This window comes from Thermobia domestica, chromosome 5, assembly GCF_964235325.1.
Source record: "Thermobia domestica chromosome 5, izTheDome1.hap1.1, whole genome shotgun sequence".
In the NCBI taxonomy this organism is placed as follows: Eukaryota; Metazoa; Arthropoda; class Insecta; order Zygentoma; family Lepismatidae; genus Thermobia; species Thermobia domestica.
In genome coordinates, this window is record NC_137458.1 from 193662156 (window position 1) to 193689823 (window position 27668).

The 27668-nt window shown below is 36.2% G+C and overlaps 2 protein-coding genes across 2 annotated transcripts in view; one reads left to right on the forward strand and one right to left on the reverse strand.

Moving 5' to 3' along the window:
• Window positions 1-27668, reverse strand: part of LOC145684750 (uncharacterized) — a 106872-nt gene that overhangs the window by 35279 nt on the left and 43925 nt on the right. The gene's annotated exons all lie outside the window — the stretch shown is intronic.
• Window positions 3768-27668, forward strand: part of LOC145684752 (uncharacterized) — a 272066-nt gene continuing 248165 nt past the window's right edge. The window contains exon 1 of the mRNA XM_081757125.1: window positions 3768-4511. Within this exon, the coding sequence (XP_081613251.1) occupies window positions 4375-4511 (137 nt within the window). The 5' untranslated portion in view covers window positions 3768-4374. The remainder of the gene's footprint in view (window positions 4512-27668) is intronic.

Genomic DNA, 27668 nt, shown 5'->3' on the forward strand with positions numbered 1-27668 from the left:
AACTTTTTTGTAATTCTTTTGTCTCAGGAATTTTACTGTGACAAAATCCGGTAAAATATGTGTATATCCAAATTTCCAAAGCCTCATCCATGTGATGTATATCCACGTTGTCAACTGAGCTATTTAAAATATTGGAGACAAGTGGACGCACCCCATGGCAAGAGGAAAGGAAGGCTGGTAGGCTCAAGTCCGATGCTTTCCGTATGTTTAGACCTCCTAGGCGGACTGGAAGGCTTGCTTGTGTCCATTGGGTTTCTTTTAGGGAATAGTTGATTATTAGCTGTAATGCCTTTTTCAAGTAATTATCTATCTGTAAAACTTTAGATGGTCTTTTCCATGTTGGAACAGTTCTTAAAAAGTACGTTAGCTTTGGAATGCCGAAGCAATTTTTGAGAAGAAAATAAGCTATGTGATTTGGTAAACTTTTTACTCTCTCAGTTATTACTTTGAAACTATTCATATGTTTCTCGAAATGAAGATCATATCCTTCTTCGTGGAGCGGAGACCCTAATAACGATAATTCATCTGGTTGTAAAATACGTATGCCTGGCAACAGCTCTCTAAATTGGATTTCTACCTCTGTGTCTATTTTACTCGATGTGTAATAGAGTTCACATTTCGATGGATTCACCTCTAGCCCAATTTTCTTTGATTCTGTAATTAAATGCTCTATGACTATATTCGGCGATCCTCGTAAGGTTCCATCATCCAGATAAAAAGCGTTCAGTTCAGAACACAGCGCTTGGACTATCGGATGAATAGCCAAAGTAAACAACATTGGACCTGCAGGATCTCCCTACTTGCGATGAAATAGTTCTTTCTCCATAAAATAATATTGATGGATAAGCATAGCTTTGCCCCCCCCCCTTCCAAAAAAAATACAAATGTGGCATAAAAGATTTCACTTCTTTTAGCATTGTGTCTCTTTCCACCGAATTAAAGGCATTTTTGTAATCAATTTTTAAGATTACTTTGTTTGCGTTTTAATTTCTCTTTATGTATGTCCGTATGGCATGTATAATAGCTTCATTACCTTTTTTAGTTGCAAACCCCAGTTGGTGTGGTTGTAAGTATTGAGAGCATTGGTTGTAAACGAGCGAAACAAGTATCTTGGATGATAGTCGTCGAAAAACACATCCAACTGCTATATGTCTGATTCCGCCATCGTTTTTTCGTACCCACATAAATTGGCTCCAAAAAGGTATTTTCACACGTTTTGATTTACGTTTCCATTTAAAATGGTGTTAACCAGTTTCGTGATTTCATCTAGTAAAACAGACGCTGATGCTTCTGTAGATTTAGAAAATAAGTCTTTCAGGTGTTGAGGGGATAAGCCATCGATTCCAAAAGCAGAGCCACTCTTAAAATTATGGATTGCTCTTGATACCATGTCTTCATGTACAAGGAGAGAAAATGTCAAGCACTCTGGTTGCTCCGGCGTTTCTAAAATTCTGGAAGGAGACGGATGTTTGTTTTGTAGACTAACAAAAGTTTCATCACTCGAAGGAGCCAGAGAATCGTCGGGTATCATAATCTTAAGGCACCTCTTGTATCAAAATCAGCGATTTTGGCTGTAATCAGTTTAGATAAGTCGGGTTTGATCTTTTTACTTGAAATTGCAGGACATTCTACTACAGAAGACTCTCTTAAATTTTGTTTAGTTATGTTAGTGACTGAGGATGTTCTTCAGTTTCTGGGAATTCGTAGATAATGAAAAGCAAATCTTAACAGTTTCTTCCAAGAAGTTAAATCATTTTTCTTGGCGCAATCACTAATGATAGAAGAAAGTTTGTCTGCTACAGCACCTCGTATGCCTCTTGGAATCCTTTTTATTACCCATATATTTGATTTTAATTTAGCCAACTTGTGCGTAAAGTCTTCCGTAGTTGAGGTTGTTCCTGCGTAGCGTGTTTTCTAGTCTTGTGTACATTATATCCTTTCTTTGTCGGGAATTTATCGCATTGAGAACAATAAATTTCATTTTCGAATAAGATGGATAAATCTAGTGAACAGTTTGCATTTATAGATTTATTTTTAGAATTATTTTCCATTGTTTTCTCATTGTTTAGGATTTATAAAAAATAATATTTTTGATTGTTGAATTCGAATTTTATCGACTAATAACTGACATAAATATTTTCTGTTGAAATGCATATAATACGAAATGGATCAAAATTGCACGTTACTTCCTGGATCTCCTGCAAACAGAAACATAGGACAAGGCACCACACGATGAAAGCAAAGCACCACACCACAACGTTCTGAGTGATGAAAGAAGACAACACCACACACACCCCTCAGCACCGGCCAGCGCCCGCAGACCACACTATGCTCCCCAACCTGTTCAGAACATGCAGGAAGCCAAGATCAGACACCTCTCTCACCAACAAATCACAATTAAACCTCAAAATTAATTAAATTTGCGGAGCTCCTCAAACACGCGACTACACCGTACAACAATACAACAATACTAAGTTTACTTATTTATTGAATAGAGAATTTATTATTTTATTTCCTTTGCTATATGTAATAAAATACATATAAAATATATTTTGAATCCTCGTGACTTATCCTTTCATTTGATATCTAATAGAAAAGTTACACCATAAACTAATATCAGTCATGAGAGTATGAAGACTCTATCAACATCTTATTCAACATTTTCCAAGAAACTTTCTAGATTCTACACAGGAATAAAGACATATTATTTAACATGCACATAGTATCTCCTCTTAATTTCACTGCAGCCACAAAAAAATAAGACTCAAAAGTTATGAACATTTCTATCCAATATTATAAAAGTTCTTAAATGTTGAAGATTCCTTTGTACATTATTTCATTTCTGGCACCGAATATTCGGTTTTTGCATCTTTTAAATGGTCATTTATTCTGATCGTATTTTAAAAAGGCGATATACAAATTATAACTGAAAAATTAGTAATGAATCACTAAAACAGGTTTTATCCTCTTTAACTTCTTTCTATCCCTCTCTCTCTCTCTCTCTCTCTCTCTCTCTTTTTTTTTTTTTTTTTTTTTTTTTTTTTTTTAATGACTATTTCCTCATCTCTAATGAAAGGTCAAACCAAGATCTGAAATACTATAAGGAACTTATTATCTTCAATAAGAACAGCGAGTTCACTTGATTTCTCTTTTTCATTTTCTTAGCCCATTTTCATGAAATGACAACTATTTGACAAGCATTCTTTGTGAAAACTGAAAAATAACCATGAGTTAACAACATTGAAAATGAGACTATTCTAAGGGCATCATAACCTGAGCTGTGACAAATCTAACATCGTGTAAGTTGACGACAGTGTTGCGAACTGTCATAGCAAGAAGAATCAAAGCGACAACTTGACAGAACAACGAAGGAATAGAATTACTTTACCACTGATTGAATCAGATTATAAGTTGAAATATTTACAAACTAGATATTTAAAAGATAATCGTACTTCACTTTACTCCTCAACATTCCACACAACGTAGTTCCACTAGGCCTAACGATATTGCCACAATAATGAATATTTTTTTTTCTTTATCCACTTATTGACACAACTCTGTCCTTTTGACAAGTTTGCTACGTAAATAGAAGTGGGGTTACATGGAACAACAACCGGTCTACCTTCCTGTCGCCGCAGGGAGTAAGTTTTCGTGGAATTGGAAGAGAAGAGGGTAGCGAGTGTGTACGGCTTTTCTAAAGTTCAAGTTCAATAAACCGTGATTTGGAATGTCAGGCTGAAATTAGTAGAATTTCTAATGGTCTTTATAGGAAATTTGTTGACATGGAAAAAAATGTTATAATGAGCTTTTCATAAGGACTGATTTAGAAACTGAGTAGTTGGAAACTAACGAACATGATCCAGCTATGTTTGTCTTTTCTTAGAAGACTTTTTTTTTTTCACCAATATGTGAAGGGGAGGATTGGTTTAGACCAACCAAAATACATTTAGAAACACTAGGTTGTTTGTTTCCATGGTAACAGAACGGTGTTGTCGCATTTATACCTACTCATTACTGTGAAAGTTTTTGTCTTGTCAGGTTGTTTTGATTTTTGTGTTATCATCTCAGTACATTGGTGTGAATATTGTGGTGTAATTGTTGTTGTTTTCATTCACCAGTGGAACATAGTTTGATTTCGTATTATTCACAGACCTAAAATATAAATTTAGTATGTGTATGTGTGTGTGTTTGTGTTTATGAACACAATGCCTGAAGTGCGGAAACGGGGGGGGGGAGGGCTTGACAACTGAGGCACGGGAATTTGTGTTTAATCTTAGGAAATATTTCGAAAAAGAACGTAACAACGGTCCTTTATTGCCATTGAATCAAGTGATTGAAAGAGAAGATTCAGCTTTATACATTAGCCCTACAACTATGAAAAGAATCACAAAAGAGAAGTGCCCGAAAGACCTCGCTGAACCGACGGAAACTTTATCTACCCTAGGAAAAAAGCGTAGGATTTCCACAGTAAACGGAATTAAATTGTCTACGATTGAAAGCCTTTCTCTAACGTAAGTAGTTTTCAATTTTTTAAAAAAAGATATAACATTATGGGTCTTACCAGTGTGCGAATTAGATAATCTATATTGTGGGGGATAAAATTAGGCCAACAGGACATAAAGTCTGAAGGTTCAAGTTTCAAAATGAGACAATAAATGCCTTACCCCATATATATATATATATATATATATATATATATATATATATATATATATATATATATATATATATATATATATATATATATATATATATATATATATGTGTGTGTGTGTGTGTGTGTGTGTGTTTGACTGTAATAAATAAGAGATTTATTAATGTAATAAATCCACCGACAATAGCTATGCACCTGACATACACACACCCCACTGAACCTTTCAGAACGTGTTTAAATGTACTCACTCTTGTCCCCGTAGCTCTCTAAGGTTTATTTAGTTAATAATTCGGCCCGAGCGATAGCCATGATCACAAGCATATGTTAATTTTTCCACTCATATTGAAAGCTTCCACTTTGCGTTATTACATACAGGTTGCGAAAAAAAACCTACTTTAGACTTGTGAAAACCACTAAAATTATCAGTTAAACCGAACATGCTTTTTTTTTAAAAAAAAAAAAAAAATCTAGATATTAGCCTATCAAATAAGAAATGGATTGTTGCTGGTCCCGATTTCTAACATCAAGGTCAAATCGAAGGCCAAATATTTAAAATCTCTCAATTCAAATTTCGAGCTTGTGCTTCTACTTCCCGCTAAAGCTGTGCTCATCACGACTTTTTTCTCCAAATATCGATTCCGTGATGGAAGTCGACACTTAAAATTACTTTACTGTTAGGTTGCAGATGAGTTGATTCACTATGGGCTACGTTATTCAAATAAAGTAAAACATTACATTGAAGTTTTTCAGACAACATTATTAGCATGGACAGCAAACTGTACAGTGAAAAGATGGGAAAATGAAGGGTTAACCCGCTCCAGTTGAAATGCTTATACAGACACGGACAATGACACGGAGAACCCGTCGTATTAGTAGGGAAGATTAAGGGGGGAAAAAAAGGGCCAAACCCTGCACTTTGTGTTAAAAAGGTGCCACTCGGATATGTAGTTTCCCTGATCCAACTAAGCAGGAATCGAAGTGGCCCCACTCCGACAGGTGGCCAGAATCCAATATGGCGGCTATCAAAGATGGCCGCCTCTGCGGATTCATAGTGTGGTTTTAGAGGCATATATCTCCTTAACTAATAGTCCAATCTTCACGATTCAAAAACTAAACGACGTAGAAGATAACAGGGTCTAACAAATTAGCAAAAGGTTTTACCTAACCCTGAAATTAACACCTACAGAAATTATTTAATTTGGAACTTTACATTTCTTATGATCGAGTTTACTCATATTTTTTAAAGTAACAAGTAAACGGCTGGGATTATCGAAAAAGATGCCGTATAACTTTTTAAAGAGTATTAAATTATCTTTCGTTTGGTGTATAATTCATTGAGATTAGGTAATAAACAACGAAGTTGTGACAATTTAAAGATTCGCATTGAGTCGATTGATTTTCCCAAATTTCGAACGAGAGTTCATTTATCGTAATAAAACATCACTGATGGATGCTGCATTGTACGAAACAAATCATTCTCTTGTGATGTGTTCTTCATAAGTCACATTTTCACCAGAGCACAAAACAGTCTGACCCAGCCCGGTTATATGAATCCAATATGGCTGCCATTAATTATCATCCATAAAGATAAGTCTCTTTCGAAATATTTATTGAAGTATCTAGATTTATAAACAAGTTCGACAAAGTAATACCAAACATTTTTCTCTCCCCCATCCTTCTGCCCCACAGAGTAAGTATGGGAAGGAATGAACTCCAAATCATGTTTCGAAATACGTCAAATGAATCGGATAGAACTGAGTGTTTAAAAAACTTGGAGTAATAACAACTGCACTATTCTCGAAGTATTTTCATTGAAAGTAACAATGGCGTAAATCCCGTGTAATGTTTCGGCGGGAATAGTTCGGAATCACACAAAAAGGCAAAGTTTGAGGCGCCTACGCAATTCTTGTGTTACCAAGAAGTCGTCGATTCAAAATGAGCGATGTTTTTAAATTGTACAAAACATGCTTAATGACGATTATGAAGAAGCCTGAATCAGAAGAAATAGAAGTTCATAGTACAAGATTTCATGAAAGGATTCTTCGTCACAGGCCAGAGCTAACAGCTCATCTGTCCGGCAGAGAATATGTTTTACTTTCAGAAGGATCTGACATAATAAGTGAGCTGGAGAAAGATATTGATGAAGATGCTATGGCACTAAGTCATGTTGTTAAGATGCTTCGAAAGGATATGGCAAACCACAAGAGTCATTTTGCAGAAAAATTTGAGAATCACTGCCAGGAAGATTCTGTTCCTCCTTCACTAATAGCTGCTGTAAATATGTTACTTTATGATTCGTCTGTCACCCCCTGATAGCAACGCAAGTCAAGCAACTTCAAGTTTATCGCCTGATAGCAAGCCAACTTATATTTTATAACTTCCATCAGAAAGCAGGCGATATTCAAACAGAAGCTGCAAGGCATAAAGCAATCGCGAGCCACCTCTTCCTCTCTATGTTGGGCTGAGCGTGTATGCTAAAGCTCGTAAAAATTCCTCATAAATGAACTGCATTCACAAGGCAATTCATCTACACGTGTACAGGAAATATCTTGAAGTCTTTCTCAGTGCTTGATAAATCAAAGTGACGAAATGGGTTTGTCCTTCCAATCTTCGTCGAGGTATTTTAACCGTTGCAGCATTAGATAATATTGACTACAATCCTTCTAGCACATCAAAGGATTCTTTTTATGGTACGAGCATTTCTATTTTCCAGCATCCTTCTAAAGATACCCTGGCATTCGACGTGACCATGTCTCACTGGATAAGTGAATATAAAAATGAGAACTGCTCCTGCTCTCCCCGATAATTATACTCTAGTACAGAGATGCAAATAAGCAACAAAAATTTTACTCATCCAAGAAAAAAGCTACTAGCCTACATCCCACAATAGAAATCATTTACTTACCTTGGTTATGATATTAAATACTCGCCCGCACCGATAAACCACTCGCCCCGGGCGAGTGGTTATTTGCATCCCTGCTCTAGTACCTCCTGATTATATCACTAATAAGGAACCAGTTTTACCTCAACAGAATCCGCAGTTTGTAGAGAAAGTTCTTCCGCGAAATGGATTTTTCGCAGAAGAAAAAAACTGAGTGTGTTGGCTTGAAGCATGCTTAAAAAATGACACTATTTGCACTTGGTCTGTACACCATGTTTCGAAAACTGAAACTCTGCAAATGCCAAATATATATGCTGCCTGCTTCCGTTGTTTAGGGAAGACTCTATATCTGTTGCTATGATACGGCACGAAATGAATGTGGTACGACAACTTACAAAGTCAACAAAGGACAAGTTCCGGCTCTTGTACTGCCGTGTCGTGACAAAACGCTGTAACTTTCGCGGAGCAGTTTTGCGAAAAAGAGCCGTAAAGTTTTCATCCGAAAATGTGATCTGTATCGTGTAGAACCAGTGTAACTAGGCAATAATGGTCAACCAATCAATTTTCACCAAATTTAATCACACAACATGCATTTACGTAACATTACATGTAACCACGTGTTTCCAAAGTCAAGATACACTGGTTCTACACGATACAGATCACATTTTCGGATGAAAACTTTCCGGCTCTTTTTCGCAAAACAGCTCCGCCAAAGTTACAGCGTTTTGTCACGACACGGCAGTGTAATGGATCAACCACTATTTATCTTGGGGAAACGAATTCAATGGAATTGGCCAGAGTTATATGGCGGAAATCATCAAATTCTGATGCTGGGAGGATTGCACATCGAACAAGCCTTCCTGAATCTTATAGCAAATAGTTAGATGGAAGTGGTTGGGTAGAAATTTTATACAAGTCAGATGTAGCAACACCAGGAACCACTGACAGTATATTGAAAGTAACTCGCATTACGAAAGCTCGTTTTGCTCATCAGATTACTCTGACAGTTTTATATCATTTGCTGCGTGATGCATATCATAATTCTTCATCAGGGCAATCTTTCAATGACTGGTATACTGAAAAGGAATCTTCGTGTCCAACGTTTAAGTTGTGGATAATATATTACCGTCTCGTGATTTTACTCTTAATTTACATCAGAGCCATGCGTCAAGGAAATTTTAAGCTCTACGTTGAAACACTAAAACTAATGGCAGAATTGTTTTTCGCAATGGACCACCTTAACTATGCTCGTTGGCTTCCCGTTCGCATTTTTGATTGGAAGAAGTTGGAAGATACACATCCTGAGATTATGCTTTCGAAATGGGTTACTTTGTGATAAGAAAGACATCAAAACCTTTCTCTGCAATAGCTATAGATCAGCTCACGAACAGAATAACAGAATTATAAAAGGGGATGGCGGAGCGATTGGTCTCTTACACGACGACAATGCTCTTGTCAAATGGATGACAGCGGAACCAGAAATTAGTAGACTAATTAATGAATTCAAAATATCATATAATGAATGTGAACCTGATAATAAGCACCATGAAGATTACTCGTCGATGCAAGAAAGATTTAAATCATCTGTTGAAAAGATGAAAGAAGTTTTCGTCGAATTGGGAATCCGTTTGAAGAAAATAGTGGACTTGTTAATGTTGCTTCCAGAATCATCTATAGCGGTGATATAATTGAATCCCTATATTCAACAGAAAAAAAGGGTCTAATATGTACAAGGAATTTGTGCAAGAAAGATCAGTAGAATGTACCAAGCCATTCTTTTCGCCCATGAAAAAATCTTCTCTAGTGCTTCAGTCTTCCCTTCAAAAGAATAAAACAAATAGAAATGAAACAAAATTACAAATAGATGGACGTTGAGCTATTCTGTCGCTACTACGCGTCAGTAACACAAGACGACTTGACTTGGATGAATTCTTTCAGCACGAGAGTCAACCAATTCCACAGTCTCTCTGCCATAATTCACAATCGTCAAAATAGTCCAACTTAGTTATGCTTCTAGAGCAGGCCTGCCCATGAATTGGCTCCCGGAGCCGAAGCGTGAGCGACAACGAGCGGAGATAAGAACAGGTGAGCACAGGTGTTGGTAGCTCCGCCCCTTCCACTGCATCCGATAAGTGTTGCCAACCACACATGATGGTAAAAAACCTACGGCCAAGCCTGGTCACAAATTCGCACGATGTTGAAGCATTGAGCAGACGCAAGCGCGAAATGTGCAGGTGTGCTCTCCCCCTCCCCATTTCGAAAGCAGTGACGCGAAAACACTGCAGGAAATAAAATTGGTACGTTTTTTGATTCAGGAAGACGCATGATAGAGGTTACAGTTAGCGTTGAAGTAACTAACAAATGAAAAAGAAAGAAAGAAAGAAAGAAACTAATATTAAACATGTCAGCTTACAGACGTAAAAACGACTGCAAAAATCGAAAACGAATTGTTTCAGGCCTTTTTTTAGCTTGCTTACACAATTCGTGACATTGTATTACATTAGCACTCGGTCTGTAACTTGTCACTCGCTTCACGTTTGCTAAGTTGTGAACGCCTTTCGTTGCTAGATTGATAGCAGAACGACGGGAGGTTGAAAATAATTAAAATAATAATAATAATAATAATAATAATAATAATAATAATAATAATAATAATAATAATAATAATGCGTATTATTATTATTATTATTATTATTATTATTATTATTATTGTTATTATTATTATTATTATTATTAGTAGTAGTAGTAGTAGTAGTAGTAGTAGTAGTAGTAGTATTCGGACCAAAGACGGATGTAAATGGGGATTGGAGGAAATTCATAACGAGGAATTGCATAGTTTATACCGCTCACTTAACATTGTTAGGGTCATTAAGTGTAGAAGGCTCAGGTGGCCATTCCGTGTAGCCAGAATGGAAGAAATTAGAAACGCTTTCATAATTTTAACTGAAAACCCAATTGGAAGAAGACCACTAGGAAGACCTAGACGTAGATGGGAAGACAATATTAAGATGGATCTTGCAGAAATAAGAGTACAGAGTAGAAACTGGATCCAGTTGGCTAAGGACAGAAGTTAGTGGAAATATGTTGTAAACGCCGCATTGAACCTTCGGGTTCCATAGGCCATAGAGTTAGTTAGATATTATTATCTAAAAGAAATGTTCAAATGTTGTTAAGAGACAATTACACAGAAGAACTGAGTTCCGACCAAACACTAATTTGCCGGAAGGAAATTCCAGTGCAGTCCAGCCCACTTTAAGCGTTATCCGTGCAATCCACGTTTCATGTTCAAGACATTGGGAATAATTGTTCGTATCATTCAGTTGGAACGTTCCCTTCCAAGTTTACGCTGTTACAGTAGGCCTACAACATCGTGACTTTCAAAACCAGTCAGTAACTATCGAAGAAAGACAAGCGTGTAGCTTCAGTCGTTGATATGATTTAACATTCTTTTTCACTTTTAACAAGCTACCGGCAAGCAACCAGCCAGGGACAATATATTTTTCCTTATTAAAAAGACACTTTTTGTAAAAAAAAAAAAAAAAAAAAAAAAAAAAAAACTAATGGTACCCACTAATGGTCACTCTTAAAAATGGAAAATCTCTTTGGCTCTCTTAATATTTTGTTTGATTCTTTGCGATCAAAGTAACATTAAAAGTGGAAAAAATGAAATGAAATCTTTGGGTTTTACGTCCCACGGTTATACCGGTTAGGCTAAAGGAGACGGTGATGATGAGTAATGAATGAAATGATAGAATGAAGAAAGTGGGAGGAAATGGGAGAACCCCGAGAAAACCCACGCACACGGTGTTTGTCCACCGCAAAGTTCACTTGGCGGGGGCTGGGATCGAACCCGGGACCCCAAGCACCAGATGTGAACGTTCTACCACTGAGCCACCGCGGCCCCACTTTAAAAGTGGAGTAAGAAATACTATTCTTCCTATTGATAGTGGCTTCTAACCTCCACAACCAACCCCTTGCTAAGCCTATTCGTACACACATACATGCATAAGCTAATTTTCTGGAGATAATACTTAGATAGTTACAAACAAGTGCTACAGTATTTTTTTTTCGTATCAACATATTATCTCTTTTCCTAAAAAGCGAAACAACATACCCACACTCGGATTAATTGAGTTGATTTTAGTTTAGCGTCCCTTTCAGCAGCGAGGCTATATGAGACGTGGACCTACTGATTAACGTGGAATCCGAACCACATGAGCTCCCGCCGGGAATTGAACCCGGGTCTCCCACGCCAAAGGCGCGTAACACTCGGATTAAGAACTTGATAATATATATATATTGAAAACTGGTTTTCCATTGGGCAAACTGGCAATTTTTTATAAATGTAAGCGATGGTTTGGTTCCACCACATCCTTCTTTAACAAAAGGAAAGAAAAAAGAAGAAAAGGAACGTACATAGTTTATCATTTGATTGCTGTTACCAGTTTGTGTTGTCTATAGTTAACGGTTACCACATTGTAAAAAAACACTATACACTAAATGGCAATCAGTTACTATACATACTTTTTTTTTATTTGGTAAGCTAGTTGTTACCGCCAAGGTTGACAACACTTCCGCTCCTCTAAGGACAAAACCCGAAGATTCACGAAGCACGAACAACGGTATTTGCTCGTAGAATGCTCGTGAGCGTTCACGAGGAGAGTTTCCACTATCTGCTCGCCGTGGCCAGGGCTGTTCTAGAGAGTGAAGCCAACATCAAAGAAGAACACTTTCCTAATTCTTGTGATGTTTTGTTATTTGATGGAGCAATTTTGGTTTACATTTTGCAACCAGTATCAGTAGAAACATTTTGTAATTATTTCCAGTGTAATTTCTTCAAATATGTTCAAAATGAAGCAGACACATTCCATGCAAAGCAAGTGGATCTGATATTGGATAGATACTCTTCAAAGAGCATAAAATCTTCCACAAGAGAAAGCAGGGGTGAAGGAATAAGGACAAAAGTAACACCAACTACACCAATTCCTAGCAAGTGGAACGATTTCCTTCGTAATGACGAAAATAAAGAAGAACTGTTCCTTTTACTTGGAAAGTCTATTTGTGAAAAGTTCAACTAAACAACGTAGGTGGTTAGTAGAAATTACCAAAACTGAATAGTTTACATCAATCATTTCGAAATACAGCTAGAAAATTAAACTTACAAGAAATGACAAAATAAGTGAAATTTGGAGTTATACTGAGCATAGTTTGGGGGGGTATAGCGATTATCCCCGTTGGGGATACTTCAGCTGACTTCTTTGGGGGGATCAAAATGTGATTGACAGGGAAAATCCCCCTCATCCACCCGGTAATTCGCACCCTGGGTCTTACCCAGAGTCGTTGTGAAGCGTGTTTAGTGTCACACTAAAGAGTTGAGTTGATTTTGAGTTTAACGTCTCTTTGAGCAGCGAGGCTATGTGAGACGTGGACCTACTGATTAACATGGAATCCGAACCGCCTGGAATCAAACCGGGGTCTCGCATGCCAAAGGCATACGCTAACCGCTTAGCCACGAAGAAGCTCGATGTCATACTAAAGAGTTCGACTAACATATGTTTCCATGCAGTAGCCAGGCATTTAGTATGACGCTAATCATACGTCAAAACGACTCTGTATAAGTCCCTATGTGTTTAGAAGTAACGGTTGTTTTCTTTACGATTTTGTAAACTATCTTAACGCAATACTAATTTGTTTCTTTTGACTAATACTTTCGTCAGGCATAATGTTAAATAATATTTTTGTTGTAATACATAGGTGATTCTTTTCCCACAAAATGTGCTCCTTGTTATATTGTATTGTTACAGAAGATAAATGTGGCAACCGCGCGTGCTCGCACGTGAGAGTTGTCAGAGCTCTTCTTAGCGCGGCCTTATTCTAATAACAGTTTATTCTTCCATGAGAAAATAGTACACAACAAATGCAACGTATTATGGTAATTAGTGTATTGTTAAGGCACAGTAAGAACATTAGGATCCGACTCGTATCTATATGGGATCGAAATCTTGAACCAAAATCGAATTTGTAAGAGAAAACTGTTACAACTAGTGATGGGCAGTTTGGTTCCTTTCCCGGAATCAATTCCTCTGAATCCGTTCCGAAGAAAGTTTCGTTCCTCCGGACCGAATCCTTTAGTTCCGCATAGTTAAATGATTCCGTGTTTTTTTTTTTTTTTTGTTTTTGTGTGTGTGTGTGTGTGTGTGTTTTCAATTTGATTCCTCCAAACAAGGATTCGTTCCTCTCTGGATCGAATCCTTTGGTTCCGATGAGTCGAAACAATTCTGAGTTCTCATATGGCTCCCCAATTCGATTCCTGCTTTCACCCAAAATCGTCAAACCACTCTTATCGCTTGAGAAGTTGGTGCAGTGTGGTGGTATGGGAAATTGGAATGAGTAGAAGCAAAAGGAGGGATTTCAATGTTTTGAAATATGTTCAGAAGGTTCCATTTTTTCTTGATAAGACAGAGATAATATTGCACATAGGACAGGAGCATATAAGGTAATAGGCCCAAATTTCGTCCCCCAGTTGCATTTTGCCTTCTGGAAGAGTTTTGTGAAGTAGCATGAATGGCAAAAGAATTACACACAATCTGTCGTCATTCTAGTACATATTGATGATAATTATATATATGCAGGGCAAAAGGTTAGAGAGAGAAAAAATAAATTCTAATAACAAACAGAATAGCAGTTACATCTAAAGTGGTTCCTAATTTCGTCCCCTGGGTGTTAGTAAATGAAAAGAGATAAACACTCTGTAGTTACACAAGTTATGTTACTGTATTGACATTAAATAATTGGTGTACAATACATACAATGTAATGATGATGAACACAGATAAAAAAGAATAGAAAAAACTCAGATTTAGCAATGAAAGCACAACTTCACCCATCATAGCAAAAGTCACAAATGAAATTTTTGGAAGTAGGTGAGGTGCAGTAAAGTTCATGGAACCAGTGGAAACCCATTGAACAGCGAATCCATTTCTCACCACGTTTGTCTTCCGAGTACAACTTACCACAAATAGGACACACTGCTTCACCATAATCAGTTTCTTTACCTACCACCTACATTTTTGAGCTGGCTACCGGCCTGAGTGCACCTCCAAAAAAACATGTCTGGAAGAAACACGAGTAGGAGTGTCATTTGGAGAGGGCAATTGTCTATCCTGATTTTGAAAATTACATATTTTTAAATAAAAAAAATGAAATGAAATCTTTGAGTTTTACGTCCCACACTTATGCAGGTTAGCTAAAGTAGACGGTGATGATGAGTAATGAATGAAATGGTGGAATGAAGAAAGTGGGAGGAAACGGGAGAACTCCGAGGAAACCCACGCATACGGTGTTTGTCCACCACAAAGTTCACTTGGAGGGGGCTGAGATGGAACTATTTTTTAATAAATTGTATAATAATAATAATAATAATAATAATAATAATAATAATAATAATAATAATAATAATAATAATAATAGCCGTGCCGTGTGCTATGCCGTGAGTGATTCCGCCCAAATGAATCCGATTCCTTTCATAGATTCGTTCCTTTCATTCCTCTGAAGGATTCGTTCTTTCGGAACGAATCATTCCAGAACAACCCATCACTAGTTACAACAAATGACAAAACACACGAAGCGCGCGCCACAATTTAAAGATGTCGCCAGGGGTGTAGCCAGCAAGTTTATGTAAAAGGGGCCCGCCGTTTTTCAACGGGGGGGGGGGGCAGCTATAATGTATAAAACAAAAAAATGTTGCAGCTAGTGTTTTTGGTGCTTGAAAAATTAGGAAAAAATTGATTTGCTTCCGTCGAAAAACTAAAAAACATAATAATAATAATAATAATAATAATAATAATAATAATAATAATAATAATAATAATAATAATAATAATAATAAACGTTACGCAAAATTCTGGTTCTCCTCGCGGGAGACTCCAGTTGTATTTCCAGTGGCAACTCGTGTGGTTCGGGGGGGAAGTGCGGTGGCTTAGTGGTAGATCGTTCACCTACGGTGCTTGGGGTCCCTGGTTCGATCCTAACTCTCACCGTGTGGACTTTGTGGTAGACAAATCGTGTGCGTTGGTTTTCTCGGGGTTCTCGCGTTTCCTCCCACTTTCTTCATTCCACCATTTCATTCATTACTCATCATCACCATCTCCTTTAGCCTAACCGGCATAATCGTGGAATGTAAAACTCAAAGATTTCATCATTTTTTAAATATTGTCTTGGTGTTGAAATAAGCATTAAACCGTAATCAAACAACCGATTCGGAATTTTATATTAGTATAGGATTATCTGGACATTACATCAGAATATATTGAATAAGAGCTTGTGTGTTACAGCAAATACTTTTATTATCCGTCTTGCAACAAAAATCTATAGACCTGGTAACGCTGAACACCTGTGTAAAAGTAAAAACAAAAAGAAAGAAAGAAAAAAATAGTGATAAGACTAGCAGCCGCTCTCCCCTCTCCTCCAGTTGGGGGAGCAGTTGCTGTGTTCAGAACATCGCTGACGATGGTTCAGAATATTGCGGAAAAGTGACACGAGAGCGCGTAGGAAAGATTGCTTGTTTCCAGACATGCGCAGTACGTGCATTATTTGCTTCTCTGCTGTGCAGTGTCAGTTTATTCTTTACTACTGTTTTTGTCCCATCCATATCAATCCATTCGTCTGTTGTTTGGTTCCACCAACCGAATCCACTGATTCAATACGTAAATTTCCTGAGTGAGTCCATGCCGTGAGTGATTCCGCCCAAATGAATCCGATTCCTTTCATAGATTCGTTCCTTTCATTCCTCTGAAGGATTCGTTCTTTCGGAACGAATCATTCCGGAACTATTACCTGACCAGGATGGCAGTGCGGTTTTGGGAGGATGGCGCTGCTGTTGTGTTTAGATCAGTTTCTTGGCATTAGCGGTCGAGACAGGGGAACGGAGACTTCTACTCTGCAGTGTATCCAACAGTTTTTAAAAATTGCAGTTTAGATGTTATGCATGGCCTAATCTCTTTCCGCTTAATAAAGAACGCCGTAAGTTACGTGATTGTAGTGAACCACTCCTGCAATAATGCAGATGTATTGTAAATAGTGATATATGAATAGAAATTAACAATTTAAGAACAACACAGCACAATTGACAATTCAGTGAGCTTCTACCGTGTATTAAAAAGATTGTATAAAAATTGATTACGTTTTATTCGATGCCATTATAAAACAGGAGCAATCTGTGAAACGCTGCTCTTGCTAGTTTGTTCGCATGTTAATATGGAGTTATATTTTTTGTTGTTGATGTTGTTTGCTTGTTACTTAAGATGTTCTGCAAATAACTTCAATAACATTTGAAACTGTTTGTCTTAACTTGAGCCAAGGGCGGATACAGGCTGAATGTATAGGATGTGGTCGTTCGAAGTCAAATCAAGGTAAGAGTGCATTGCAAAAAAAGAAAAAAAGTAAAACAACTTTAGAAAAGGAGAAGTAGCTATTGTCTGCAATTTCTAGAACAGAAATGGCCACCTGCGATTTCGAAGGTGGACATTTTTTTGAGCAAGAACGCCAATGTAATTAAGTAATTTCTTGCAATTTATTATTTGACTTCTGCAACGTAAAACAAAAAAAGTAAGGCCTACCTATTTTAGGTTTCATTTTAAATTTATAATACAAAGGTGAAAATTCATAGCTTTTATTTTTAAAATAAAAAAATGCTACTCTGGGGGAGGGAAATTGCCCCGATCGCCCCCACCTGAATCTGCCCCTGACTTGAGCATATGCGTGAAGTGGTTTATTACGAACAGGACAAAAAAAAAAAAAAAACTGTGATAGACTGATTACAAGTAATCCGGTTAGAAACACTGCTGCTTGCATTTTAGTTCCAAAACCGGCCGCCCGCACTCGTTCGCTGGTCAGGTAATACCCATCACTAGTTACTGTACAACAAATGACAAAACACACGAAGTGCGCGCCACAATTTAAAGATGTCGCCAGGGGTGTAACCAGCAAGTTTATGTAGGAGGGGCCCGCCGTTTTTCAAGGGGGGGGCAGCTATAATGTATAAAACAAAAGAAATGTTGCAGCTAGTGTTTTTGGTGCTTGAAAAAATAGGAAAAATTTGATTTGCTTCCGTCGAAAAACTAAAAAAACAACAGTTTTTTTAGATTATTATTATTGTTGTTGTTATTATTTCTTTATTATTTTTTGCTTTCTCTCCATAAATTATAGTCCAGGTAGTTTTTATTATGTTTAACGAAGAACTACTGCCCCGGACCAAACATACTTTTGTGCATAACTATTTCAATTTAGCCTTTGTACATAAAACCTATCTACATAAGACTGATTTTCTTTGAAATTGCACTTAATTTCTTTAGGATTTCCTGCCAAAAATATGTATTTGTTACTAGCATCGATTATCCACTTCGCTGGGTTAAAATGAAAAATTAAATGCCAATGTAATTAAAATTCCGTGTCTCATGTGTTTGGTACCCGTGAAATATGCTGTTTTCATTTTTAGTGGCATCGATTTCAACTGAATCGGAAAGATCACAGCTCATCTCAGCAACCCCGAAAATTATGGATTCGACACTGATATAGGTCATTTTCGGTCATTTTTATATATCTCTTTCTCCCCCTCCCCCCTCCATGTTGCGGGACACAGCATCGGAAGTATCATCGTTCGTCTCAGCGACCCCGAAAACTATGGATGACACTAATATGGGCCATTTTAGATCAGTTTTATGTATTTCTCTTTCCCCTCCCTCAAGCTGCAGTGCTAAATTTGGATTTAATCAACATCAGAAGAGTCACTGTTCATCTCAGAAACCCCGAAAACAATATATTCGGCACTAATACCGGTCATTTTTTTTTATCATTTATAAATGTTCCTCTCCCTTCTTCCTCCCCTAAGTTGCACCGACAAAGTGATATGACAAAACCGTCTCAAGTCTGAAGCTCATATATGATGAAAATTCCATCGAGATCGGTCGGGTAGTTCAAGAGTGGTGAAGTCACAAAGACAGTTTCCTTTCTTTTTGTTTTTGACATATATTTCCCCCTCCCCTATCTTGTACCCTCAAAGTAAAATGACAAAATCGTCCCAGGTTCAAATCTCATTTATGTTGAAAATTTGATCGACGTCGGTTGGATGGTTGAAGAGTTATTAACTTGTATTTACTTTCATGTATATATACATATCCCCTCCCCCTCTCCTTGGTTCTACCGCCAAGGTAAACTTATAAAAGAACCTTTCAATCCTGAACCTCATCTATGTTGAAAATTTGAGTTCGGTCGGGTGTTTCAAGAGTTATTAAGTCACAGACCCAGTCACTTTCATTTTTATTTATATTGACTTGTATATATATATATATATATATATATATATATATATATATATATATATATATATATATATATATATATATATCCTCCTCTTCCTCCTCCCCTATGTTGTTCCGTCAAAGTGAAATCATAAAATCCATCCCAGTCCCAAACCTTATCAATATGGAAATTTTGATCGAGATCGGTTGGTGGTTACAGAGTTATTAAGTTCTATTTGTTATTTTCTATCTCTTCTTCCCTAACCGTCAAAGTGAATACCTAAAATCAGTCCCAGGCCAGAACTGCATCTATGTAAAAAAAAAAAAAAAAAAAAAAAAAAAGATCGATATCGGTCGGGCGGTTCAAAATATTAAGAGTCACAAACATAGTTACTTTTCAATTTTATAATATATGCTATAGCATCAATTACCCGCTTCGCTGGGTTAAATTAAGAGAAAAAATAGTAATATGTTCTCCTAGTCAGTCACTTTCTACTATTACTAAAGCGCTCTTTGATATTGGTCATTTTCGATGATTTTTATATATCTCCCTTCTCTCCCAATTTGCGGGGCACGGCATCGAAAGTGTCACTGTTCATTTCAGCGACCCCAAAATCTATAGATTCGACACAAATATTCGTCATTTTCGAACATTTTTAAATGTCTCTCCCCCTCCCCCTCTCTTAAGTCACACTGTCAAAGTGATATGACAAAAAACATCTCAGGTTCGAACTTCATCTATGTTGAAAACTTGATCGGGATTGGCCCGGAGGTTCGAGAGTTGTTAAGTTTTATTTATTTTTATGTATCTGTCCCTCCCACCCGCTACCCTAAGTTCTACCGTCAAAGTGAAATGATAGAAAACATCTAAGTTAAAAATTTGATCGAGATTGATCGTTTGGTTCAAGAGTTATTAACTTTTATTTATTTTTTAACTCCTCCCTACCCCTCCCCGAAGTTCTATCGTCAAAGTGAATAGATAAGTACCATGTCAGACCAAACCTCATCTATGTTGAAAATTTGATCGATATCGTTCGGATGGTTCAAGAGTGATGAAGTCACAAAAACAGTCAATTTAATTTTTATCTTTACATATGTATCCCCTGCGCCCTCCCCTACGTTGTACCGTCAAAGTTAAAAATTGTCCCAGGACCGAACGTCATATGTGTTGAACATTTGATAGAGGGTTGGGTGGTTCAAGAGTTATTTATTCATTATTTATTTATCATTTATTCAAGTTTTATTATTTTCATATCTCTCTCCCCTCCCCTCTCCCTACCCTAAGTTTTAGCATCAAAATGATGTGATAAAAATCACCTCAGGTCAGAACCTCATCTATATTGAAAATTTGATTAAGATCGGTCGGATGACTTAAGCCTGATGAAGTCACAAAGACAGTCACTTTTATTTTTATTTATTTTTTTTTTCACAAATATCTTCTCCCGCCCCTTCTCCTAAGTTACACCGTAAAAGTGAAATGGTAAAACCACCCCAGGCCCTAAACTTATCTATGTTGAAAGTTTGATCGAGATCGGTCGGGTGGTTTAAGAGTTATTAAGTTTTTGCTACCTACCGCTTTCCTTGGGTGCTGGCTCCCGAAGAACTCCTTAAGAAACCAGCTGATAATTCTGGTCCAGGCTCATATTCTGTTTGGGCGCTGATTGATAATATTGAGATATGACAAGTGATTTGGCATGAGCCACGTTGGTGCTTTTGAGACTCAGGTTGTATTATACTTACTTTTGCGTATGCACACGCATACATATACGCAACTGGCAAGCCGTCTGCTCGCAGGAACTCACACACACATGAATGAAGACGATATTTACTTAGGTAAATTCCTATTTATTGAGTATGAATATGTGTGGGTACGGAACGGAATAAAACATATATATATATATATATATATATATATATATATATATATATATATATATATATATATATATATATATATATATATATATATATATATATACATATATATATAACAACACATAAAATTCTCACTTCATAGAGCTAAATGCTCAAACAGAAGGAATTGCACTGATGCAATCGAATAAACGAAATGAAAAATAAATTCTTAACACTGCATGGTAAATGTAGATATGCGCACGCTATTCACGAACACTAGAAACATAGCCCTTGTTTAAAGATCGCTTGCACTATAAATTGACTCTTCGCACTGAGTCAAAACTTTTACTTTGTGATAATGATAAGGGGAAACACTGATGGATGAAGTATCTTGACTCCTAAAAGACGCTACATATCCAGAAGGTATTTGTTGGTACTTTTGCTTCACATCCTATAGATTAACATCGCGCCACGAAGTTCTTCATACTATCACTTCATACGTTGTCTTGCACTGTCTCTCTCTACGACGAATTCTTTGCTAACCCTCCACTTACTACCAACTCTTATTGCTAACTCCCTGCTTCTACTCACGCTCGGGAACAACCCGTCCGCTTACTTAGGGTTGACAATGCATTATGTAAAATAATAAAGAAATGGTAAAGTTTTCTGCATTCATACACAATGCCAATGGGTCGATGTTATAATAAAGAACACTGGCAACATTTGATTTGATCCCGTGGGAAAGAAGCTTGGAAATAATAGATGAAAAAAGTGTAGCAGTCTTAACTAATAAATTCTTCCCATGGTTATAGATTTTTATGCACTACTGTTATAAGTAAAACGGTTCAGTGGAAAGAAGCGAACGATGGTAATTGTGTGTATGAGTCATTCCGCCTACAACTCCTGCAGGATATGAACGCTTGTTCTCACGGCAGGAAGGATGACGTAATAGGAGTGCGTGAGAACACGACAAACACAATAGCATTCACACACAATATCAACTTCGTATCCAAAAATATTCCCAATCTTAATAAATGTTATTAAAAAAAAATATGCGGAACAGTCATGGTGACGAAGACTATAAGTTGGAAACTATTTTAAGAAAAAAAAGTAAGTTTGCTGCGACGAAACACTCTGGCCAGACGATAAGCGTTGCATTGAAAAACAACAAGTTCTTTGTTCTATCGTGAGAAACGATAACGACTGAAGAACACCTGCATACCACAGAAAGAATTGAAGTTCTCACCAAAAGGAAAAATAGCTGTTCGTTTCTATGAGTAAAATAATAATTTCGTTGCATGAATAAAAGTTAAAAGGAAATACACTGGTCGTCCAAAAACATAGTTTTGCGGCCGGGCAGACGGTCACAACTTGGCGAGCCGAAAGGGAACAACACATTGCGAGTCAACGAAGTAATGCGTTGAGAATCCTGGGTAAACACCTATGTGAAAACGAGTTTGGAAGTTTATGGCTTCTTTTCCAAAATACGGAGTTGGCAACACTGTTCTTGGTTCGCTGGGTATGGAGGATTATGAGGGGAAAACACTGGTAACACCGTTTTCGATTAACACTATTCGCAGTGAATGACGAAAATAATGTAGATTTGTCACTATGAATCACTAGGGCTATTTATTATGTTTAGAACACTGTTGATCCAGATGGATGACTATCAGCTGATTTCAGATTCCATGAGATGTTCCTGAAAATTCCGTATCCAGATGTCTTCTTTGTTCTGCGATGAAAGTTCCAATTGGTGAAATCCAGTCTTCTTGACAATTGGGGTCATGGGGTGCGAAGACAATCGTAGCACATAAGTGAAAGCGTCTATTATTTATTTTTTTTTTTTTCAACAATGAGAATAAATATTCTCACTTCACTGTGAACATTCACTTTAAGCCAGCTTTGGTATTTCACTACTTGTTTGTGATGCGTATAACACTTTGGGCTAAACTGATTACGTGAAAACGAATACGTGGTTTCACCTGTATGTGTGAAAATGTTTATAGGGCTATATAGTTTTGTTTCTATTTATTTATTTTTATATATATTCTTAGTCTATTAGTTCTTTTTCTTTCAAAATATTTATGATTGAATGATTAAAATATTTAAATAAAATTGACAAGTATAGATAAAATGTAATAATACAAAACACTAAATATTTTCAAAATACTGGAGTATATCGAGTGAATATGTTAACTTCAAAGAGAATAAAAAAAATTCGATTTATTAATCTGATTATGAATAATCATAAAATATAGGTTAATTCACCTGTAAACGGATGTTAAATCATAACAATCCTGAAGGTTTAGACGAATAAACATTCGTGAGATAATTTTGTGTGAACTGTGAGAACGCAAAATCTTGCATACTAATAAACAAAAAACTTAAATTCCTAAACATGGTTAAGACACACATATATACTTTCAACAAAGAATAATTCCTTTTGAAAAAACATTTACGAGTTATTTCTTCATCCAAGTGTATCCAAAACACTCTACGAATTCGCATGCCAGTACATATATATATTGTTGAATCGTTTTAACTAATCTAATCCATTAACTGATGAAGATACCGGGTTCCATCTAAACAGTTCTTTGGTCCTATTAAAGTAAAGTTAGTTAACCATTATCGAAAAATGCATGTAAAAGAATATTCAGTAGTCTTCATGTGGTAGTGAGATGTTACACAAGACGTCTGTAGAACATAATCATGATCAACACAAAATATAAGAATGTAAAGGAATACTGATCTTGAGTACTTCCGAGGAAATTCTTGAAGTCCAACCCCTAATGCTTACAATAGGATAGTAAAATTTTGTTAACACAAAATCAACAATGCATGACGACAATTTGTAGGCATATTTATAAATGCAATCATCTCTCATGATGCAAAATTCCATTGTAAACAAACGCCTAGCCTGGGCGTAATGGATGCTCATCGGCACTTCCACAATGTCCACAAAGTCTGCAATAGTATACATCAACATGTTCATTAACGACACATGTATATTTATCGTAACATTCACACATTTGCCATCTCGAACTGTGATTTAACTAACGTATGCCTAAAATAAAATCCTATTAGCGATTCATTGCATGGAAGTACAATAACAAGTAATTTCTTAGGATATCAAGATAAAGACACAAGATGTAAACATTCCTGAAATATTCATTATCGATGAAAATAGGACGCCATAAGTCGAAACATTGAAATAATATAAAGACTTTATTAATAATATTCCTCGAATAAGCTTTTTAACTTTTCAGCTGTAAATCCAAACAAATGGTTAACAACAAGAATATTAACGTGAATATTATTTCACCTAGATAGATTTTAAATTTTGGCATCGACAAAAATTAATGGAAATTAGTTGGCATGGTATGAGTAATTAGTTCTGAAAATTGTATGCGTTCTTGTTCCACTAAATAGATAAAAGTTACGATTACTGAAATACAATAAAAGAAATATTTGAAATGTATCATAATACATACTAACATAGTCTTAAAATACATCAGGCAAAATATCAATACATGAATATTTCACAAAATCAAAATATCAGTTATACAGAAATACTTCAGATTCTTCGTGGAAATCTGTTGAAATATGCTAATGGCATTAATACATATCATAAATTCACAGATGTTAAAATATTCAAGCATGAAATACATTATAATAATAATACAATGAAACATCATTAAATTTTAATATTCAATATACACAGAGGCATATGTCTAAAATACAGGATATGAATACACAGGTTACAACGAAACTTCAATGTGTGCATAAAGAAGGGGAAATTTTCCAATAATTACCGAATGATGGGTTAATTACTGTGGTGTCCAAGTATTTCATGGTTCACCACGCCATGTCTACCTAGAATGTAGTTTGGAAAATAAATTTAATCATCCCTTATTAATATACCCTAAAATTCCTTCCCGAAGAATCGGTCGTATCAAGATGCTAAAGAAGCAAAAAGAAATGTTAATAAGAAACCCAAATAGATTGGATAGATTCCAAAAGAAATGTTTAGTTACGGTGAATACCGCAACCGAAGGATACGACCGTACGTCTTGAATACATATCTTCTTGTGTTTCCTATGACAAGGAAAAAACTACGTAAAATCTTAATGTAAAATATCTTGAAACTTAACAGTCTACACTGCTTGACAGATCTCGATATAAAATATCAATGTATCATATTAGACACATTTGTACCATATTCTGCAAACACACTTAGTCATATTAAAAGTCAAAAACTTTAATAAAAAGTCTGCTGAATCTGGCTTCTTCCTCAAAATAGGCCTCTTCTCAATAGAAATCCTCCAGTCAAGTTCGGAACGATTAGTTTGACAAATGAAGGTTGCCAGTAAGAAGTGTTGAAATAATATTTCAACAAAGGATCTCCTAAATATAAAGATAACAAACGGGCAGATGTTAAATTATTGGTTTGAGCTTGCTTTACCTGGGAATCATCTTTCGGATTACCATTCTCACTTTCCTCTTCTGCTTCCCCATTGAGTTTGGATAAATGAAATTTCCCACTAGGAGTAAGAGAAGTAAGATTATTGGAAGTGTCAGGTGTTACTAAATTTAAATCTTGTAAAATGTGTTCTGGGAGTTGCCTTTGTGCCAAAGTTAATCAGATTTTTCGGGTTTCAGGCGTTGAATTTAAAGTTTTGACTTGTCCATGGAGTGCAAACCTATATATTCACCTGTCGTGGGATCAATAAGTATTAATATAAAGTTTAAAAATCTACAAATACACTAAATTATACCTAAGTAACCTAAATCGAAAAGTGAACATTAAATCTAGTTTTCCTGAAAGTCGGAGTCTCGTTCGTGACGATAATTTGATCGTTCATAATTTCGTTCGTCGTTCCGGTGATTTTTGTCATTATCACGATCACAAAATTGTCTGCTGTTTTTATTTTTTCGGTGATCATTCCTTTTATCCTTAGAGTTACCATTATGTTGTTTCCGACGTTTATTGTAATTATGAGGGTTACGATTCCGATTTTGCTCATGGTTAGTGTTCTGATTACGAGAACGTGGTTGTCGATCGTTGTTGTCACGATCATTTGCATTTCTCCTGTTCCAATTACCGTTTCTTTGAGCCTTGGTATTATTAACTTTCTGATTGTAATACCTATTCTGATTATTATTACCATAACCGAAAGATCTCTGATAATTTTGAGAAGTTTGATTCTGCCTATTGTTCGAATTGTTACCCTGCGGATGTTTTTCCTCTCTAGTTTGCTGAAAATATAATGTTTCTAATTTTTGAATAGACGCTAAAAATTCCCTAATATTAGTACAAGAATGTAAATAAAGTTCTCTCTCTGAGGTAACATATGTATAATATCTGTTAATATCAAATTCTCTGGTAATTGCAGTGTCAGTTCTCTAAGTTTATTAAACTGATCTAAAGCAAAAGCATGTACTGAATCATGAGTCTTAGGATTGAATCAAGTTGCTTTACAAGCTGACAGCCTGTGGTGTATCGTCGCGTCTCCAGCGAAAGATTCAACTAACGCTTTTTTAACTTCTTCTAAAGTTTTAAATTCCTCATTACGTGTGTAGTACCAGCTTAAGGCTACACCCTCCAATACATGAGGTATGGCTTGTACTAAGGCTTTTTCTGACAATTTAGCAACTTCCGCGGCTAATGCTAACTTGCGCAGATATGTATGTACTGATTCAGTAGCGGGATCACCTTTAAACTTAGGTAAATACGCAATAATTTTCGGTGTAAGGTGGTCTTTTAATTTAGTTGTTTGTACTTCCCTATGTCTAGTTTCACGATTATTACGTCTAAAATTTCTATTGGTCATAACCTTAACGTGAGTTTCGTCACTACTGCTAACTTCACTATGTTCGGTGTAAGCTGAATCACTGTTAGGTTGGTATCCAGTTCTAACATGAATGTCACTATCGATATTAGATTCCGATTCCCGTGATTTGTTTTCGATTCTTTCTACTTTTTGGTATACTAACGCCAAATCGTGCCTAATTTCTCCTATTTCACGCTGTGCTACTTTAATTTCGGCGTTGTTCTCGAAAGTCTGGTCATTTTTAACATTGACGTGATAATCTAACTGTCTAATCTCTTGGTAGCACATCTGAAGTGACCCTTCGTCCTTTCGAACCTGTTCTTTTAAATCTACGACTTCGTCGTGTGTTTCGTCTAAGTTCTTTGCTGTGTGCGCTACGAGACAACGTTCTTTATTAGCGTTACAAATGGTGTGATTAGCCTCTACCTGTCCTTGTGTTAATTCTAATCTTTCGGACATACCCATTAAATGATTTGTTTTTGGTTATTTTCATTCCCATTGAATGTACATCGCGGACTATAAGTTCTATGTTATCTCTGTTTTGATGAATAGCTACTGTATTATGTTCGATTCCCCTCTGAGCTCTTTCAATATTTTGATCTACTTTATTCTCTAACGCTTGTATTCTATCAGCTATTTTGGTAGTTCCCTCATCGCATTTAATTTCAACTGCTTCTATTTGTGCCTGTAGTTTAGCAAGATTTTCCTTATTTTCTATCTGTACCTGTTCATTTTTCTTAAAATGTGCTCTATTTTCAGCTTGCATTTGTTCAAGTATCTTAAGTATGTCAACCTGCTGGTGAGCCATAATGAAAATACAATTACTAATCGCAAATGATAAATGTAAATGAAATTCATATAAAATACATATACTATAGAACACTATATGAGTACGAAAATACTAAATTTTACTATGTTTATTTGTATTGGGACAACCTGTAAAAAGAAAATATGATTAATAAAATTTCCTGTTCCAATATTATTAGTACTTATTCATATATAACTACTGTCTCCATGCACAAATCACTGACGGTCTTGGCTCGTGTCGCTAGTTCGGGCGTCATTTAAATTGGTGCCTACCGCTTTTCTTGGGTGCTGGCTCCCGAAGAACTCCCTAAGAAAACAGCTGATAACAATTCTGGTCCAGGCTCA